Here is a 19,229-nt window from a genome sequence, read left to right as displayed (position 1 = left end):
CCGAGGGAGAGGGGTCATTGAGGAGGGGGTACTGTCAGGGCTGGCTTAGCCCTTCCTTCTCTGGCCACTCAGCTGTTGGCTAATTGCCAGCTCTCTTCTCTCTCCACAGTTACCAGCTGTTCCTGATGATGCTCGTCTGACCTGCCTACTTAAAGCCTTCCAGCTCACTTCACCTCTGCCTTCGCCTTGATCACATCACTAGAAACCATCTCCTGCTGTTTGTTTAAAGTCTGGCTTGCTGACATCCCTTCTGGCTCCTTATCCTGCTTGCTGTTGCTCTACTTGGATCCCTGACTTCTGGCCTGGCTGACTACCCGATCTGGTTACTGAACTCTGGCTATGCTTGACTACGCTTTTTCTATTTACCTTTTTATTTTTATTAATAAACAAGTGTGATTTAATTGTACTTCTGTCTCAGTCTGATTCATGGTTTCTGACAGGAGTTGATGGATGTTAGAGACCTTGCGCTCCTCCACCTTCCATTTGAAGATGCCCCACAGATGCTCAATAGGGTTTAGGTCTGGAGACATGCTTGGCAAATCCATCAACTTTATCCTCAACTTCTTTAGTAAGGCAGTGGTCGTCTTGGAGGTGTGTTTTGGGTTGTTATGTTGGAATACTGCCCTGCGGCCCAGTCTCTGCAGGGAGGGGATCATGCTCTGCTTCAGTATGTCACAGTACATGTTGGCATTCATGGTTCCCTCAATGAACTGTAGCTTCCTAGTGCCAGCAGCACTCATGCAGCCCCAGACCATGACACTCCCACCACCATGCTTGTCTGTAGGCAAGACACACTTGTCTTTGTATTTCTCACCTGGTTGCCACCACATGCTTGACACCATCTGAACCAACTAACTTTATCTTGGGCTCATCAGATCACATGACATGGTTCCAGTAATCCATGTCCTTAATCTGCTTGTCTTGATCAAACTGTTTGTGGGCTTTCTTATACATCATCTTTAGAATAGGCTTCCTTCTGGGACGACAGCCATGTAGACCAATTTGATGCAGTGGGCAGCGTATGGTCTGAGCATTGACAGGCTTACCCCCCACCCCTTCAACCTCTGCAGCAATGCTGGCAGCACTCATACGTCTATTTCCCAAAGACAACCTCTGGATATGACGGTGAGCATGTGCACTCTTTGGTCAAACATGGCGAGGCCTTTTCTGAGTGGAACCTGTATGGTCTTGGACACTGTGCTTTAGTTCAGTTTCAGGGTCTTGCCAACCTTCTTACACATGTACCCTGTACACATGATCGTAGTTTCCGTTGGAAAAAATCTTGGATGGTGTTTCGGACGGAATTCCGCTCAAGCTTGGCTTGCATACACACGGTCACACAAGTTCTCGGAACTTTCGACCGTCAAAAACGCGGTGATGTACAACACTAGGACGAAATTAAGTTCAATGCTTCCCAGCATGCGTGAGATTGTTTCCGAGCATGCGTAGGAATTTTGCACGTCGGAATTGCTACAGACGATCAGGTTTTCCGATCAGAACTTTTTCCGTCGGAAATATAGAGAATCTGCTCTCAATCTTTTGCTGGCAGAAATTTCACCAGCAAAAGTCCGATGGAGTATACATACAGTTGGAATATCCGACCAAAGGCTCTCATCGAACTTTTGCTTGCAGGATTTTTGATTGCGCGTACGGGGCTAGTCTAGGCCAGTGATGGCGAACCTTGGCACCCCAGATGTTTTGGAACTACATTTCCCATGATGCTCCAGTACACTGCAGAGTGCCAGAGCATCATGGGAAATGTAGTTCCAAAACATCTGGGGTGCCAAGGTTCGCCATCACTGGTCTAGGCCATCTTTATGTAGAGCAACAATTCTTTTTTTTCAGATCCTCAGAGAGTTCTTTGCTATGAGGTGCCATTTTGAACTTCCAGTGACCAGTATGAGAGAGTGAGAGCAATAACACCAAAGTTAACACACCTGCTCCCCTATTCACACCTGAGACCTTGTAACACTAACGAGTCACATGACACTGGGGAGGGAAATTGGCTTAAGGGGCCCAATTTGGACATTTTCATTTAGGGGTGTACTGACTTTTGTTGCCAGCAGTTTAGACATTAATGGCTGTGTGCTGTTATTTTGAGGGGAGAGCAAATTTAGACCATTATAGAAGCTGTACACTCACTACTTTACATTGTAGCAAAGTGTAATTTCTTCAGTGTTGTCACATGAAAAGATATAATAAAATATTTACAAAAATGTGAGGGGTGTATTCACTTTGAGTTATTGCAATGTGTGTATATAGCTATATATTTCATATTATTCAATGAATGTATATTTACATTCATTATTACAGTGTTAGTATTATTCATTTTTTTATTTTTGCTTTTTCTTCTAATTAAATAATATATAATCAAAAACATATAGTTAAAAACACTGAAAGCCGACAGGAGGGGAGAGGAGGATTGGTGCTGCGGGGCTGGCACTTATGTGTCCCGGTGTCAGGCGGACACCCGTACAACACAGAATTCAAATCCCGGACTGTACAGGTGATTCTTGTACAGGTGGCAACCCTATGTACAGCATTTTTGTTTAGTAAAATCACATTAATACAATGCAGAGGTCTGAGCTTCCTTGCTTATACCAGCAAATAACCTTACTAGAGATAGACGCAAGCAAAACACTGACTTTCACAGGCTGTCTCTGCTCATTACCAGCTTGATCCTGTGGGACATTTAGTACATCACTTTTCAACTTATAAGACACTCCCATCTGTTAGGGTGGCTACACAGTTGTCCTGAGAAACTTCAAGCTCCTGGGAGCTCTGCAGGGGCACCTTTGTTGCACCTGTCATAGTTGTTAGGGGCAGTGGTGACCCCTGACATATCTACTTCAACACTCTGCTGAATCAGTCCTGTCCCTTGCACAGAACAGTTTTTCCTATTAGGCTATATTCACACTACAGCATTTTGAATCGTGAGCGAATCTGCCCGCGACTTCACCACGCTGATGTGTGAATGATAAATTGTAGGACTCGCATCTGAGATGCCATTCATTTGAATGACACCTCAAATTGTGGTGCGAGGCTGTTCAGGAGATACTTTGGGGCTATATGCTTCCCACAATCCAGGTTGCTGTGTGACAATTGCGGCAGACCCACACCATGATTTAAGGTGTCATTCAAATAAATGGCATCTCAAATGCAATTCCCGCAATTTGACATTTATACATAGGCACTGTCAAATTGCGGGCAAATTAACAGAAACTCTTGATTCAAACACTGTAGTGTGAATGCAGCCTTAGACACCAACACAGAGGAAAATATACAGTGCATCCAGAAAGTTTTCACAGCGCTTCACTTTTTCTACATTATGTTATGTTACAGCCTTATTCCAAAATGGATTAAATTCATTGTTTTCCCCAAAATTCTAAAAACAATACTCCATAATGGCAATGTGAAAGAAGTTTGTTTGAAATCTTTGCACATGTATTAAAAAAAAAAATCACATGTACATACGTATTCACAGCCTTTACCATGACACTCAAAATTGAGTGTATATCCTGTTTCCACTGATCATCCTTGAGATGTTTCTACAACTTGATTGGAGTCCACCTGTGGTAAATTCAGTTGATTGGACATGATTTTGAAAGGCACACACCTGTCTATATAAAGGTCCCACAGTTAACAGTCCATGTCAGAGCACAAACAAAGCCATGAAGTCCAAGGAATTGTCTGCAGTCCTCAGACAGGATTGTGATGAGGCACAGATCTGGGGAAAGGTACAGACCAATTTCTGCAGCATTGAAGGTTCCAATGAACACAATGGCCTTTGTCATCCGTAAACGGAAAAAGTTTGGAACCACTAGGACTCTTCCTAGAGCTGGCTGCCTGGCCAAACTGAGCGATCAGGGGAGAAGGGCCTTAGTCAGGGAGGTGACCAAGACCCTGATGGTCACTCTGACAGAGCTCCAGCGTTTCTCTAGAAGATAACCTTCCAGAAGAACAACCATCTCTGCAGCACACCACCAATCAGGCCTGTATTATATAGTGGCCAGACAGAAGCCACACCTCAGTAAAAGGCTGGCAGCCCACCTGGAGCTTGCCAAAAGGCACTTGAAGGACTCTCAAGACAATAAGAAGCTAAATTCTCTGGTCTGATGAAACAAGGATTGACTCCTTTGGCCTGAAATGGTAAGCGTCATGTCTGGAGGAAACCAGGCACCACTCATCACCTGCCCAATACCATTCCTACAGAGAAGCATGGTGGTGGTAGCATCATGCTGTGGGGATATTTTTTCAGTGGTAGGAACTAGTTATGATCTAGCGAAAGATTAATGCAGCAATGTACAGAAACATCCTCGATGAAAACCTGCTCCAGAATGCTCTGGACCTCAGACTGGTTCAAATTCCAACAGGACAAAGACCCTAAGCACACAGCCAAGATAACAAAGGAGTGGCTACAGGACAACACTGTGAATGTCCTTGAGTGGCCCAGCCAGAGCCCAGACTTGAACCTAATTGAACATATCTGGAGAGATCTGAAAATGGATGTGCACCGATGCTCCCCATCCAACCTGATGGAGCTTGAGAGGTCCCACAAAGAAGAATGTGAGAAACTGCCCTAAAATAAGTGTGCGAAGCTTGTAGCATCATACTCATACTCATACTCATAAAAAGACTTAAGGCACTAATTGGTGGCAAAGGAGGTTCAAAGTATTGGGCAAAGGCTGTGAATACGTATGTACATGTGATATTTGTTTTTCGTTATTTATTTTTAACAAATGTTCAAAGATTTCAAACAAACTTCTTTCACGTTGTCATTATGGGGTATTGTTTCTAGAATTAAGAGGAACTTAATGAATTGAATCAATTTTGGAACATAACAAAATGTGGACAAAATGAAGTGCTGTGAATACTTTCCGGATGCACTGTATCACCATTCTCAAACTTGTTAGTACACACCACACCATCATGTTTAGCTTTAACCCTTGCCTCTCTGCTACAAAAGCCATTGCATGGAGACAAGTCCTTAACAGTCCTCAAGCTTGCTGCAGATTCTGCTTTTAACTGTGCTTACTACCACACAGGGTATTAATTAGCAACAAGTCTCTAAAAGCAGATTTTCTCAATAGACTTACCCCCACTTCACAGGGAATAATCCTATGACCAGTCTCTCTCAGATTTAACAAAACTGGGACAGTTTTACCATCCCATTTGGCAGGTCTTGAAAGCTTCAGTTGAGGGTGTTGTCCCTTCTTTGCTGCTTTCTTACAAGCTAATGTTCCCACATGGACACAGGGAAACATTTCAGCCTTCTTGGACTCTCCAACATTCCCTGCAGGCCGATCAGGCTTCCTGTTGCCAGGGGTAACAGCAGACAAAACACCTGGTCATACCCCAGATGCTAGATACTGTGCCCTCTTCTCTGGGCTGACCACTTCACACAGGCAGCCATAACATGAAACCACCGGTTTCTTGTGCTCTACCACCCCTTGCAGGCTGAACAAAATTTTCTTCACAGTTGCTAGGGGCTACAACAGACACTTTTGCACCACAAAACATCAGAGCAAGTAGTCCTAGACTTCCACTCCTCTGGATTACCTGGTGCAGCATCCTGAGACCCAGCACACTCAGCAACAGCATGCCCCATTCACGGCACTGCAAGCACCATGCTTGCCACCATTCTTTGTCAGAGCTCTCCATGTGGTAATTTCATTCACCAGAGACTTGCTGAGGTTTCCATTCTCGCTTGATCTCTTCTCCATTCATAATCTGTGCCTTGTACTTGTCATGGTGATCTGGACCTTGACCCATTAACCTTAAATTCTCCTGCAACTCCATCACTAACATAGGTTGCAACAGCTCTGACCAGTGGTTCCTAGGCCAGGAATGCCATGCGGCAACTCTCTCAAACTTAACAAGAAAGTTCTCAATGTCCATAGTAGACAACATGGACTGTATGAAGTCAGCTACTCCAATCTCAGCATTGTTGCTATAGGTAGCAGCAGCAGTCTCCTGCTCTGTTTAGGCATGTATGAGGCTTGTCCTGTCGGTAACAACCCCTCCAATCACAGAGTTCTGTCTCTTATCTCAGCAAACATTTCTTTAAGTTTTGACCACCCCATCTTTACAGTCACTCCGCTGCACAGCTACAGCACACTTGCACAGTTCAATTTGGAGTACTATCTCTTTAAGAGCTGAGAAACATGCAGTGCTGCACACACTGCAGAGCATATACAGTTACTGGCCAACTCATTGTTCTGGTGTGCAAGGATCTGGAACGCCACCATCTTGCCCGCATCTTCCACCAATATGTGAGATTGGGATGGTTAAACTCAAGCAGCATTTAGAAGGAGTTGCGCCAGTCCAAACTGTATTTTAGGGCATGGCAGCCCACTTTTATTGAATAAATGAAAAGTTCACTTGTACATCAGTTGCCCACACAGGGGTTTTATCCATATAACATGCATTAACGAAAAAATACAGAGCCACCTAGCTCATTTGTTGGCAGCACTGCTGCTCCTCTTACTAGTCCTTTTGACTGTGTCATACAACACCAATGGAAAACTCTAGCCTTCAGTCGCAGCGTCTTGCTGCAAGGCCCACCTCTTGCCTAAAGATTGGGGTTCTCTGGACCTGCTGTCTCCTGACTTCTGGCTGTGTCCTTTGACCCCTGGATGAGACCTTTGCCTTGTAGCTTCTGGCTGGGACCCCCTGACCCCAGTGAGCCCTTCTGTTTCCCACACTGGGAGCAGTCTCCAAACTGAAAGCCCTGAGCAGTTCTCAGACCCGAGTGTATATAATGACCCTGCACACCTGTGTAGTCAGTCAGGTTGCAGGCGTTTAGCAAAACCCGGACCCATGATTTAATGTTCTGATTCAGAACTATAGAGTCTGGAGTAAGCCAAAAATGCAGCTTTCTCCACTGATAGTTCCGAACCTTGTATTAACCCTAAATGAGAATCCTTTGTCACACTTTCCTATATACTTACAGGGACAAAGCCTCCCTCTGTCGCACTACTTACCTGACCCTCACCTTATGAGGGTTTCCGGGAGAGCTCATAGCTGTTTCTTTAAGAGGCTGCAAACAATAAAAACACACTAAGCACATCAAACAGCTTGATCTAAGAAAGAACAAACAGTGGATGGCCTGCCTCTACCCAGATTAGTCCCAACACAGCAGTGGCAGGTATTACACTGTAAAAGAAATGCCTGTCAACCTAAAGGTTTACATCCCATAACATAGTGTCGCAACTGATCAATCTCTTACCTAACACAGCATGTCTCTGAACTTCCTGCCTTGTGCACTGTGCTGTCCATGCTGGTCACCTATAAGGTGTTGGGGAGGTGGGTCCTCCTAGCTGCAGGTGCTTCACAATTAAGTTGCTTGGCCACCAGGTGGTCACTGAACCTCCAGCTGCTTATTTATGGTGATACCAAAGTCACCCTGCCACCATATTGATGCTCCTTCGCCAACCCAGAAGTCTGCCAGGCGCCATCTTGGATAGGCCAGCCATTGGCGGGCCCCTGGAAATTCACCAGGAGCCATCTTGGAAGAGGGAAGTGGGCGAAATAGCACCCCTGGTGGTCAGAAATCAATCCGGGGCAAAGCACTTATAGCACTTTCCTACTGAACAACCTCCGCTGCAACCGCACCTTAAGCTAAACAAGAGACGGACCCCAAATTCGTACGAACGTTAGAACCCCATTGAAGTCTATGGGACTCGAACGTTCGAAATTAAAAGTGCTAGTTTTAACAGCTAATATGCAAGATACTGTCCTAAAAAGGGTTTGGGGACCTGGCTCCTGCCCGAGGGGACATGGGTCAATGCAAAAAAAAGTTTTAAAAACGGCCGTTTTGGCAGGAGCACTGATTTTAATTCCTTTAAATATCATGCCTGGGGGTTGTCTATAGTATGCCTGTGAAGTGCCACGTGTTCCCCGTGTTTAGAACAGTCCCTGCACAAAATGACATTTAACGGAAATAACGTCATTTCAAACTGCTTGCGGTTTTAATGTTATATCTGGTTCCTGCAATATGGTTGAAAATCATTGAGAAAAATGGCATGGGTAGCCCTCCCTGCCCATTACCAGCCCCTTTGGGTCTTGTACGGATATTAAGGGGAACCCCGTACCCATATTAAAAAAAGGAAATACGTGTGGCCCCCAGGCCCTATATACTCAGAACAGCAGTATACAGGCGGTGCAAACAAGACAGGGACTGTGTAGATTTGTTGTGTTAAGTTGAATCTGTTTGTAATTTTCAACTGGTAAATTTTTAAAGTGCAGCTCCAGTCAAAAAATCTATTTTTAAGCTTTTTGGAAAACATAGGGAAGGGTTATCACCCCTGTATAATTTGTTTTGCCGTCCGTCTTTTTTCATCTCACTTGCTGTTGTCTCCTTCCGTTTGCAAGTAGGAGATGTTTGTAAGTTGGATGTTTGAAAGTAGGGGCCTGCCCTATATGCTCTGCAGAAATGGCGGAACAAGGTGTTGGTTTTGCCACAACATTGTAAGCCCTCAAAGTGACTCTTGGTGGGCGCTGGAGCGCCCTGCTGTGAACGATTATATCAAGAATTGTAATTACATGCCATTGTTGAACAGTGGTAGAAAAATTGGGCCTTTGGTGGTTGTGGTGCTGGTGCCACAACACTATAAGTCCTCACAGTTACTCTGGGTGGGTACAGGAATGGGCCCTCCTGTGAAATATTATATCAAGAATTATAATTACATGTCCTTGTTAAACAGGGGCTGAAAAATTGGGCTGCTGGCACTGGTGCTGGTGCCATGACACTGCAACCTCTTCCATATACTCTAGTTTTAGTGCAGGAATTAGCCCTGCCGCAAAGCATTGCATCAAAAATTGTAATTAAACGCCCCTGTTAAACAGGGGCAGAAAAATTGGGCCTTAGGCACTGGTGCTGGTGCCACGACACTGCGACCTCTCCAATATATTCTAGTTTTAGTGCAGGAATTAGCCCTGCTGCAAAGCATTGCATCAAAAATTGTAATTAAACGCCCCTGTTAAACAGGGGCAGAAAAATTGGGCCTTAGGCACTGGTGCTGGTGCCACGACACTGTCCATTATTCCACGCAGCATATGCTCCAAGAGGTGGACAAGAAGTACAGTGTCACTGATGCATGCACTGTCACTGCGCACCATCCTTGTGGCCTCCTCAAACGGTGACAGGACAGTGCATGCATCCCTGATCATGCCCCACTGGTGTGGTGAGAAAAAACCGAGCTCCCCTGACCCTGTCCTGGTGCCGTAGTCGCACAGGTACTCATTGATGGCCCTCTGCTGCGTGTGCAGCCGCTGCAGCATGGCCAACGTTGAGTTCCACCTGCTGGGCATGTCACATATAAGGCGGTTCTTGGGCAGGTTCAACTTTTTTGGTGCTCAGCCAGCCGAACACAGGCATTAAATGATCGGCGGAAATGCACACAGACTTTCCTGGCCTGCTTCAGGACATCCTGTGAGCCCGGGTACCTGCCCAAGAACCACTGCACCACCAGGTTAAGGACGTGAGCCACACAGGGCACATGGGTCAGTTGTCCCTGTCGGAGGGCGGAGAGGAGGTTGGTGCCATTGTCGCAAACCACCATTCCTGGCTTAAGCTGGCGTGGCATAAACCACCTCTCGGCCTGCCCCTGCAGAGCTGACAAAACATCCGCCCCAGTGTGGCTCCTGTCCCCCAAACAAACCAGCGCAAGCACGGCATGGCATTGTTTTGCCTGCGTACTTGCGTAGCCCCTTGAACGCCTACGGAGCACCGCTGGTTCTGAGGACAGAGCACTGGAAGAGGCCATGGAGGAAGAAGAAGAGGAGGGGGTGGAGGAGAGAGGTGTGTCACAACCAATAGTAGCATTTTGGAGGCGTGGTGGCGGAACAACCTCCAACACTACTGCACCTTGTCCTGCATCCTTCCCAGCTGCCAGAAGAGTGGCCCAATGGGCCGTGAAAGACAGGCAACGTCCATGCCTGCTGGACCATGAGTCAGCGGTAATATGCACCTTACTGCTGACCGCCCTGTCCAGCGAGGCAAGGACATTGCCTTCCACATGCCGGTAGAGAGCCGGAATCGTCTTCCATGAGAAAAAATGGCATTTGGGGACCTGCCACTGAGGAACCGCACATTGTACAAACTCACAGAAGGGGGCCGAGTCTACCAACTGAAAAGGCAGCAGTTGAAGTGCTAGCAATTTAGCCAAGCTAGCATTCAACCACTGGGCATGTGGATTGCTGGGAGTGAACTTCTTTCGCCGGTCCAGCAGCTGGGGCAGGGACATTTGCCTGCTATAATCGGACGTGGGTGTACTGCTAGCAGAGTGCCCGGAAGCACTTGCCTGTGACACACCTAATTCTACACCTTCATTACTCTCAGAGCAGGTTTCAGAGAGGACTGAAGGTCTAGTGGGGTTGGAGATCCCAGCTGATGAGGAGCAAGGAGAGGTCCGCTTTGTTCTTTGGTGTGGGTCTTTGAGGTACGCTTGCCAACGAGCTGCATGGCAGGTCAACATATCTCTGGTCAAGCATGTGGTGCCCAAGCGGCTGATGTTTTGGGCGTGAGAGATAGAGACATATGTTGCAAATAGCAGCGGTGCGATCTGATGCACTCGTCTCAAAAAAGGCCCACACCAAAGAACTTTTAGAATAACGTGCAGAGGCAGCGCCCTGCACAGGCGGAGCTCTGCGGTGTGATTCAGTCGGTGTGCTGCCCCTAAGCTGGCCCCCGGAGGGCATCCTGCCTCCTTGGACATGTGCCTCCTCCTCCTCCTCCTCCTCTCTCCTACCAGGCACCCATGTGGAGTCAGTGCCCTCATCATCCCCTCCCTCTTCATCGCTGTAGCAAACCTGGCAGTATGCTGCAGCTTGTGGAACATGACTGCCAGATTGCTGTCCTTCTTGAGCATCCCCTCTCTCTGCATTCACGCTACTGCCTTCCTCTAGCTGAGTATCATCATCAGAGCCTACAAAACACTGGGCATCCTCCTGGAACATGTACCCAACACTGTGCTCAAAGAGTTCAGGAGACTCCTCAGGAGGACGTGGTGGGTCTAGGGAAGGAGTCACTGATGATGACATTGAGGGGGCTCCACTAAGGAATAGGGACAACAAGTAAAAGGAAAAATATATATTTATTAGATAAGGACACACGTGCACCACCAATAAACAGCAACCATAAGCAAGCAAAGAAAATACAAACCCCAAAACCACCTATCTATCTAACTAATATAATACACAAGCAAGGAAACAACCAAGAAATAATAAAGCAGGGACAAAATCAACAAGGGGACAGAAACCAGGGATAAGGAAGCAGACCAAGGAGCAGGGAACAGGACTGGATGACAGGATAACAAATGGGGTGCTGGAACAAACTGGAACAAGAGCAGGTACTGGCAGGAACAAGGGCTAGCAGAGGAGTTCTGAAGCACTGAGCATAGTTCAGGGCGGGTCTATATAGTCCAGCAGACCCATGACAGGTGTGCTTGATGGCACGTCTGAAGTCCGAGCAGGGAGACACCGGTTGGTGGCCACTGGAATTACACCTTTTGGTCCAGAACGTAATAGTGCCACGAGCAGGTGAAACCAGAAATGACACCGTTCCTGACATCCTGACCCAATAAACAAACTGACAAATAGGGAGGGTACTGGGTAGAACAATAGGGTAAAGAAGGTAGCGGGTCAAGGGGAGTGGGTAGGAGGGAATAGGAGGGAGGATACTCAGCAGTAAAAGTCTTATAACAATTCAATCTTTACATTATATTGTAAGCATTATCAGAATCTCTTTTATTAAGAGTTTGTACCTTTCTTCCCTTCAGTGTTCCACATTTGTGAGGCCTGTTTCTCACGCAGCTATGCTGTTGAGGAAGGGGTCGGAGGAGGAATGATGGAGCCAGGGGTACCATAAGTGTGTGTATTTATCCCAGGTATCGTTTTGTTTTGCCTGTAATTCCTCCATGAGCATAATATCATTCATGGTGTGTATCCATCTAGTAATGGAGGAATTGTGATATGACATGTCGGGCTGTGGAAAGGAAAAACCTAAGGAGGTTTATTCTGTGGGAGCTTATCAGTCCCGGGAGGATCGATAATAGTGCCACTTGCAGGGATGGTACCATGGAGGCATTGTATAAGTTATTATAAATACTGAATGCCTTGTCCCTGATAGGGCGAACTCGATCTCAGTCCCACCACACATGCATGTAGGTTCCCTCTCTTCCATGACAGCGCCAGCACCTGTTCAAAGTACCTGGATACATCTTGCTAACCATGACTGGATCTCTGTACCATTGTGAAAGTAGTTTGTAGTTTTTCTCTTGTGAGAACCTGGATATGTAAGATTTGTGTGTAACTGTGAATGAGGTGTTCCATTGTTCAATAGATATCTCCAAACCCAGGTCCCTTGACCATTTTTGTGTGAAATTAGGCAGCGTATTGCATATGTCCGACTGTATGTCTTTGTAAATTAGGGATAATGGGTGTTTGGGTGTCCGAGAGAGACCACACATATCCTCAAAGTTTGTGTGAGGTCTGTGGACCTGTCATGAAAGATGGAGCGTCCTACAGTGTTGTGTTATTGATAACATGGAAAGCTAATCTATCAGGGCGCTTGATTGGGCGTCTAGTTGTGGGTGGAATTGGCCAGGGCATTTGATTGGGCATCTGGTTGTGGGTGAAATTGGCCTGTGGAGGCTTGGATAAACTGTCTGGCCATAGGCCATTGTTCCCTGGTGTATGAGCCACATTGCCCTCTAGTGTTGTATGTCAGGAGTGCTGGGTTGTCAAACAGGGACGATAAAGGGCTAGGGTCTGTGGAAAGTGAAAAGGTGGTTTGTTTGTGGTACCAAGTGGTTAGTGCTGCTACCGTCAGTAGAGACATGCCATCCATAGTGCAAAAGTTTGCATTATATCCCCACAAGAGAGCTCTGAGGTCTACTTGTGCCATGTCCTGTTCAATAACCATGGATGGTTTGGATAAGGGACGTGGGAACCACTCAAGGAGTCTCGAGACTATAGCAGATGTGTGATAATTGCCTTTGTTGTTGGCGCATAGTGTCTTTGGGAAGGGTGTAGAGAGGAGCAATATAGGCATATGTGGGATTGTGTACCCCATGGTACACTGTAATAGTCTGTGAGGGGGTAGCTCAAGCTAGTGTCCAGGTTGGGGTGTGGAACATGGATACTATCTAGAAGTACTAAAATAATCTTCAAGTACAGTTAGTTAATCTTCAAGTACAGTTAGTCCTATGGGTGGGAGCATGATTAGTCTGACACGTGGTACTCCACCCCCGTCCTTGTCTAAAGTAACAGTGATATAACCTAAAATTAAGTAGGTAACACAGTACCAAGTGCTAATTTGAGTGAGTGTTTAAGTAAGCTATGCACTACTCAGGGAAACAGGAAAAATAATTCTAACATCATGAAGTCTCAAACATCTGAGGTGCGTTGTAACCAGTATAATAATAATGCAAACCTCAAACTTGTCCCTGAGAACCATGAACCGAGATAGGTTGAAAAAATGAAATCCCCACCGGCCGGCGGGGGACTAGGGGTATCATCCAGCTGGAGATTTGGAGGCACTTGATCGGGAGCATTTTTTTGGAGAATGTTTCCCATCCAGTAGAGAGGTTACCTGGGGTCATTGGGCGAATCTGAATTTTAGGGAGATCAAAAGTTCCTAGGAAAGTAGCCAAGTCCCCCAGGGTGTGGAAAATCGCAGATTTGCCATTCTGAGATGCAGATAGTTGAAACGGAAATCCCCATCGGTATTTGATCTGCTTGGATTGGAGAGCATCCGTGACAGATTTCAAAGATTTCCACATAAGTAAGGTCTGCTTTGAAAGGTTGGTCAGCAGCATGATAGGGGTATAATTAAACATGATGGGGTCTTGCGAGCGGGCTGCTTGCATGATGTCGGACTTCATGTTGCAAAAATGTATGCGGCAGATGATATCCCTGGGGTAGGCAGGGTTTGGGTTGCAAGATCCCAGTGATCTGTGGATCCGGTCTATTTATTTTTATTTTTTAATCTTTATTTACTTAAAAAAAAATAATAATAATAATTACATTATTCAACAGAAACATAAATTTGCTAATATCTTTCGATATATACAAAACATACTTTACATTTATTTTCTTCTATTATTTCTTTGTTACTTCCTTTATTAAATATAAAACCTCCCTCCAGTATTTTTTAATAGTGGGGCAGTCCCACCATATGTGGGCCATTGTTACAATTTCCTATGGATATGACGCTGAGCATGTGCGCTCAGCTTCTTTGGTCAACCGAGTAGAGACTGTCCTGTTAAACCGCTGTATTTTTTTCAGATCTTCTGAGACTTCTTTGCCATGAGGTGCCATGTTTATTGAGGGAGGGGGGTTGCCAAAGGTCTTTCCAAGGTAACCATCACAATTTTTGGCACAATGTCCTCTTGGCTGATTGGAGTTGGGAGATCAGAGAGTTGGTAACACAAGAAGAAAAAGGCCAACAGGTACCCCTATCAGGTCATGAAGACTCTAGATGTAGCCCCCTACATCTAGAGTATATCTTTTGCTGAGGGTCTAGAGGTCTCAAGTGATGTAGGACCTCTTCTCTTATTTTAGTTACCTCTTGGACACTTACTGTCAGGGTTCGTAGGTGCACAGAAGTCACTGCCATGGCACATCACTCTGGATTGATGGCAAATTCAGTGTGTCCCTAATTCACAGCGCAGCGCACAGGCTGCAGAAATTGTGAATATCTTCTAAATGGTGCACATTTAGGAGATTCCTATAGGTACAAGTGACCAAGCAGTGTTGACTACCACTTTAAGGCATATTTTACCCTAGTTGGGGCTTCACTATGGCCTGCTGTTGCTGCTATTTGAGTCTGCAAGAACCCTAAGATTGGAGAAAGGTGTCTGCCCAGTAGATTCTGCAGAATGGGCTAGATGAGTTTTTAGCAGTTTTTCCCTTGGGCTTTTTGTGTTTCCATGGATGCTTTAACAGATTCCATTCAGCAGATTTCACACTTGTCCACATGTGCAGGATTCTTGTGCTACAATATTGGTCTGCAAAGTCACACTGCAAGAAACTGTTTCCCTTGTCATGGGGAACGTCTATTTGGACTAGACTATCCAGAAGATTTCATGAGGAAATTGTTCTCTTTTACCACCTTGAAAGAAAGGGCAACTGCTCATCTCAAAGGGCAGCTGCTTCTTCTTCTACTACTGTTTCCACAAGAGAGTTCTTTCACATTTTGCAAGCTTGGTCCCCCAGAGCAAAGTCTTGTGCCAAATTCCTGCATCAAAATTGGACACGAATGCCGCGTACACGCGATCAGACAATCCGCCGGACTTTGCAGCGGAGGTCCGCCCGACTTTCCGAACGAGCAGACTTGTACACACACCACCACACACAAACGGACTTTCCGGTGGACAATCCATCGGACTTTTGGCGGAGGTCCGCCGGACTTTCCAAATGGATGGACTTGCCCACACACAGACTATATTCCATTAATTTTAAACGTGGCTTCAGGTACGACGGGACTAGAGAAGGAAGTTATTCTTGCCACCTCCATCGGCGAGATTGACACCTTGCGAGCCCCGTCGCCTGGTATGGGTTTTAAGGGTAACGCCTTTGGGGTCCCCCCAAAGTCCATACCAGACCTAGCATCTTTCATGCAACTTTGTCAAATGTAAGTTGATTCTTTTTTTTGGATATTTTCTTTTTTCCAAATGAATATACACTACAGACTAATACCATCTACATACTGGGGCTCTCCTGTCTCCCGTTATTTTTTTTCAGCAAATCCTTTGGATCTTGCTCCCTCCCTTTCCCTGCACACCTTTTAGGACTAACACCCCTGAACCCACGTTTACCTTCTTTCATATTTCTTCCTGGCGACAATATTTATTATGTAATCATTTTTTCTTTCCTCATCACACAATTTTTTTTTACTTTGCTGTGTCTTTCCAGTCCCAGACAGTTTTTCAAATGTAGATAGTATGTTCATAGGTAGCATGTATACTGTCCAGTGCAGTTCAAAGCAACATCGTTAGAAAAGCATTTTTCAATTTAATTTGCAAGAGATAGGGGGAGGAGGCAGAGCAGCACAGCATACCCTTTAGAGTGAAGGTCTGCTTTAAGTTAACTTTGAATATAAATTATTTTTAAGATTATGTATATATCTATTTAAACAATCTTTTTTGGTATTCTATGCAGTTCCCAGTCCACCTTCTGGATTACGTATTGAACGGCTGTCTGACACATCTCTTGCACTGTTTTGGGGACCTCCGGAACATCCCAATGGAATCCTTACAGGCTACAAGATTTCTCATCACTTAGGTAAATCAAAAGAGAATGTCTGAATGGGGCTCTTATTTAAAGTTCTAGTGACATTCAGTATATCAAGGTAAAGCTCAATTTCAGTTAAATTCATCTTAAGAGATTCATTTTCGAATAAGGCCTTACATGACTAAATTACAGCATACAACAGTTTTATGTATTTATTTTATATTATATTTGCCATAATGTGTAACACTTCACAGGGAATTTCCTTACTTTTCCCAAGAATAGCTTACATTCAAACTTACAGTACCATGGTCACCAAAATATGCATCCCTTTGGTATTTTCTGTGAAGCCCTTTGCAGACCCCAGTAGACAGTAGTAGAACTGAGAGAATTAATTTGTAAAGAAGATGTAAAGGTAGCCTTGTGAAGCACATACTGAATGTCACAGCATGCCTCCAGTCACCAACAACACTTGTTGCATGTTTTCAGTCTCTGACCAACTCCTTGTAACATTATATGTGTATATACTGAATATTATTTTTGGCCCTTTGGTGCTGTCAGGGGCCACAGCTGCAATCCTCTCCCTGTATGTACAGTACATCATGAGTTCTGAACATCTGTTCTAGTCCAAGATGTCATGCAGAATTATATGTAGAAAGAATACAACTAACCTACCAGTATTATTAAACTTCAGTACACAGCGCTCAATTATCCTTGTGCTATTATCTACTATTAATCAACCATGTGAAACATATAAATTCATCATTAACATAAAGTGCTCCTGTGCATAAATTTTCAAACATTTAAATCTCATTAGTGAACTCTAACATAATAATCCATATATAAAGAGTCCAATTGCTTTCCAATACTCTTCCTCTGTAACTCAATTAGTGATGTCTCTTTTCATAGAGCTCTGTGCTCAAAGTACCAAAAGTGAATGAGGAATTTATATGTTTCACATGGGTGATTAGTAGTGGATAATAGCACCAGGATAACACAAGTGAGTGCTGTGTACTGAGGTTTAATAATTATAAGAAAATATAAAAAATATAAAAAAATCAATTTTACACAGCAGCTGTTACTATAGAGATCAGTAGTGCAGGTATTTTTGGCATATATAACCTACCAGCATGTCTTTGTGAGATAAAAATCCCATTACCACAGGGAGAACATACAGTGTCCATTAACATACAAGGTCCATGAAGAGAAGTTACCTGGTTGGAGTTTAAGATCTCATGGATTGGGCCCCACCCCGCTATGAATTTAAAGCGGGATTCCACCCTAAAGTGGAACCTCCGCTGATCGGATCCCTCCCCCCCTCCGGTGTCACAATTGACACCTTTCAGGGGGGAGGGGGGGTGGAGATACCTGTCAAAGACAGGTATTTTCACCCACTTCCGGGCATAGACTCCCGTGGGAGTCTACGCCATTTCCTGCCCTGCCGCGCCGTCTGCTGGGACACACACGGGTCCCAGTGACAGCGCGGAGATTTCCTATTGCGCGGCACGGCTCACGCATGCGCAGTAGAGAACCGGGAAGTGAAGCCGATTCGCTTCACTTCCTGATTCCCGCACCTAGAATGGTGGCGACAGCAGCCGAGAGCCGAGCGATCGATCGGCCTCGGCATCACTGGAACCCGGGACAGGTGAGTGTCCATTTATTAAAAGTCAGCAGCTGTAGTATTTATAGCTGCTGGCTTTTAATTTTTTTTTTTGGTGGAATCCCTCTTTAAATGGGTTCAAAACAAGCCTCAATGCATGGAAAATGTACCTGCACTTCTTTTGTTGATGGGGACAAAAGCCTCTTACCCACAACCCTTGCTGGTGGCTGTGGGTGTCTGCAGACAGGGGCTTATCGAATCCAGTAAAAAAAGCTAAATACAACGATTTTACCTTCCAAAAAAATTTTACAGTGAGTATAAAAATCACCTCTTCTTTCAGCAATTACATTGTCAATTATTATGGAACTGATAGGATATCTAAAAGCAGTCCCAGGAAAAGAGGACAGGCAAAACAAGTACCATGGAAACCCTCAAGGAAAATGTGACTGCATAACAGCAACATACACCCAGTATAGTTTAGTGAATATGTGAACAGAACAAGAGAGCAGATTGCATGAATGGAGTCCCAGGAAGCACTCACCACCCTTGTAAATTAAGCAGTGACCGAAAAGAGAAGATTCTTTGCAAGAAATCTCACTGTAATCGCCAACGAATAATCTGTTCTTCAAAAGTAGGTCCTGTTTGTCAGACACAACCTGAAAGACTTCAACAAATACAAAGTATCTCTCTCAAATGAGAAGATGATAGACAAGGAAGCGTGATATTGAATTGAATCATCCTGGTCAAAAAAGATGCCCTAAGTCTCATGACAGCACTATGAAGGATGAGAAAAGGCGACTTGCAAGACAAGGCTGCAAACTTCACAATATTGCTGGCACAAGTCATGACAATAAGAAAATCTGCCTTCTAAGAAAGCAGGGTCCATTCACAAAGTGGTATCTTACCGCATCCAAGTATGCGGTAAGATCCTGCATAGCGTTTTTCAAAAAGCTTTTTGGTATTCACTAAAGAATGCTACAAAAATACTGCATAGTTTATTTTATGAAGTCATGTGATATTTTAGTAGTGAAAGCATGCAGTAATTTACCACTGGTACGGGCTGGCGTCTTTATCACAGGCTGTCACTAGCTGGTTTTTAAGGTGCGAACAGCTTCCCCACTGACAGACGAAAGTTAAAATAAAATACCAACAATAAAAATTAAGAACAAAATGCAGTGGGGTTCCCCCCAATCCATACCAGGCCCTTCGGGTGTGGTATGGATTTTGAGAGAAACCCCCACGCCAAAAAAGTTTAAAAAATGGCATGGGTCCCCCTTAAAATCCATATCAGACCCTTATCCGAGCATTTAAGGGGGCCCACAGATCCCACCCCCCCCCATGTGAATGATTATGGGATACATAGTAAAAAAAGGTGTAGTGTAAAAAAAAGACATTA

General features: G+C 44.9%; 1 protein-coding gene across 6 annotated transcripts in view; it reads left to right on the top strand.

Annotated features, from left to right (window-relative positions):
* Positions 1–19,229, top strand: part of L1CAM (L1 cell adhesion molecule) — a 671,411-nt gene that overhangs the window by 543,088 nt on the left and 109,094 nt on the right. For all 6 annotated transcript variants that reach the window (XM_077478852.1, XM_077478851.1, XM_077478850.1 and 3 more), the window contains one exon: positions 16,165–16,287. In XM_077478852.1, coding sequence (XP_077334978.1) covers positions 16,165–16,287 — 123 coding nt within the window. The remainder of the gene's footprint in view (positions 1–16,164; positions 16,288–19,229) is intronic.

Source organism: Lithobates pipiens, unplaced genomic scaffold, assembly GCF_037356315.1.
Source record: "Lithobates pipiens isolate NorthernLeopardFrog02 unplaced genomic scaffold, aLitPip1_a1.2 Scaffold_1, whole genome shotgun sequence".
Taxonomy (NCBI): Eukaryota; Metazoa; Chordata; class Amphibia; order Anura; family Ranidae; genus Lithobates; species Lithobates pipiens.
The sequence above is the reverse complement of the archived record's forward strand: the minus strand, read 5'-3'. Positions and strand labels throughout refer to the sequence as shown.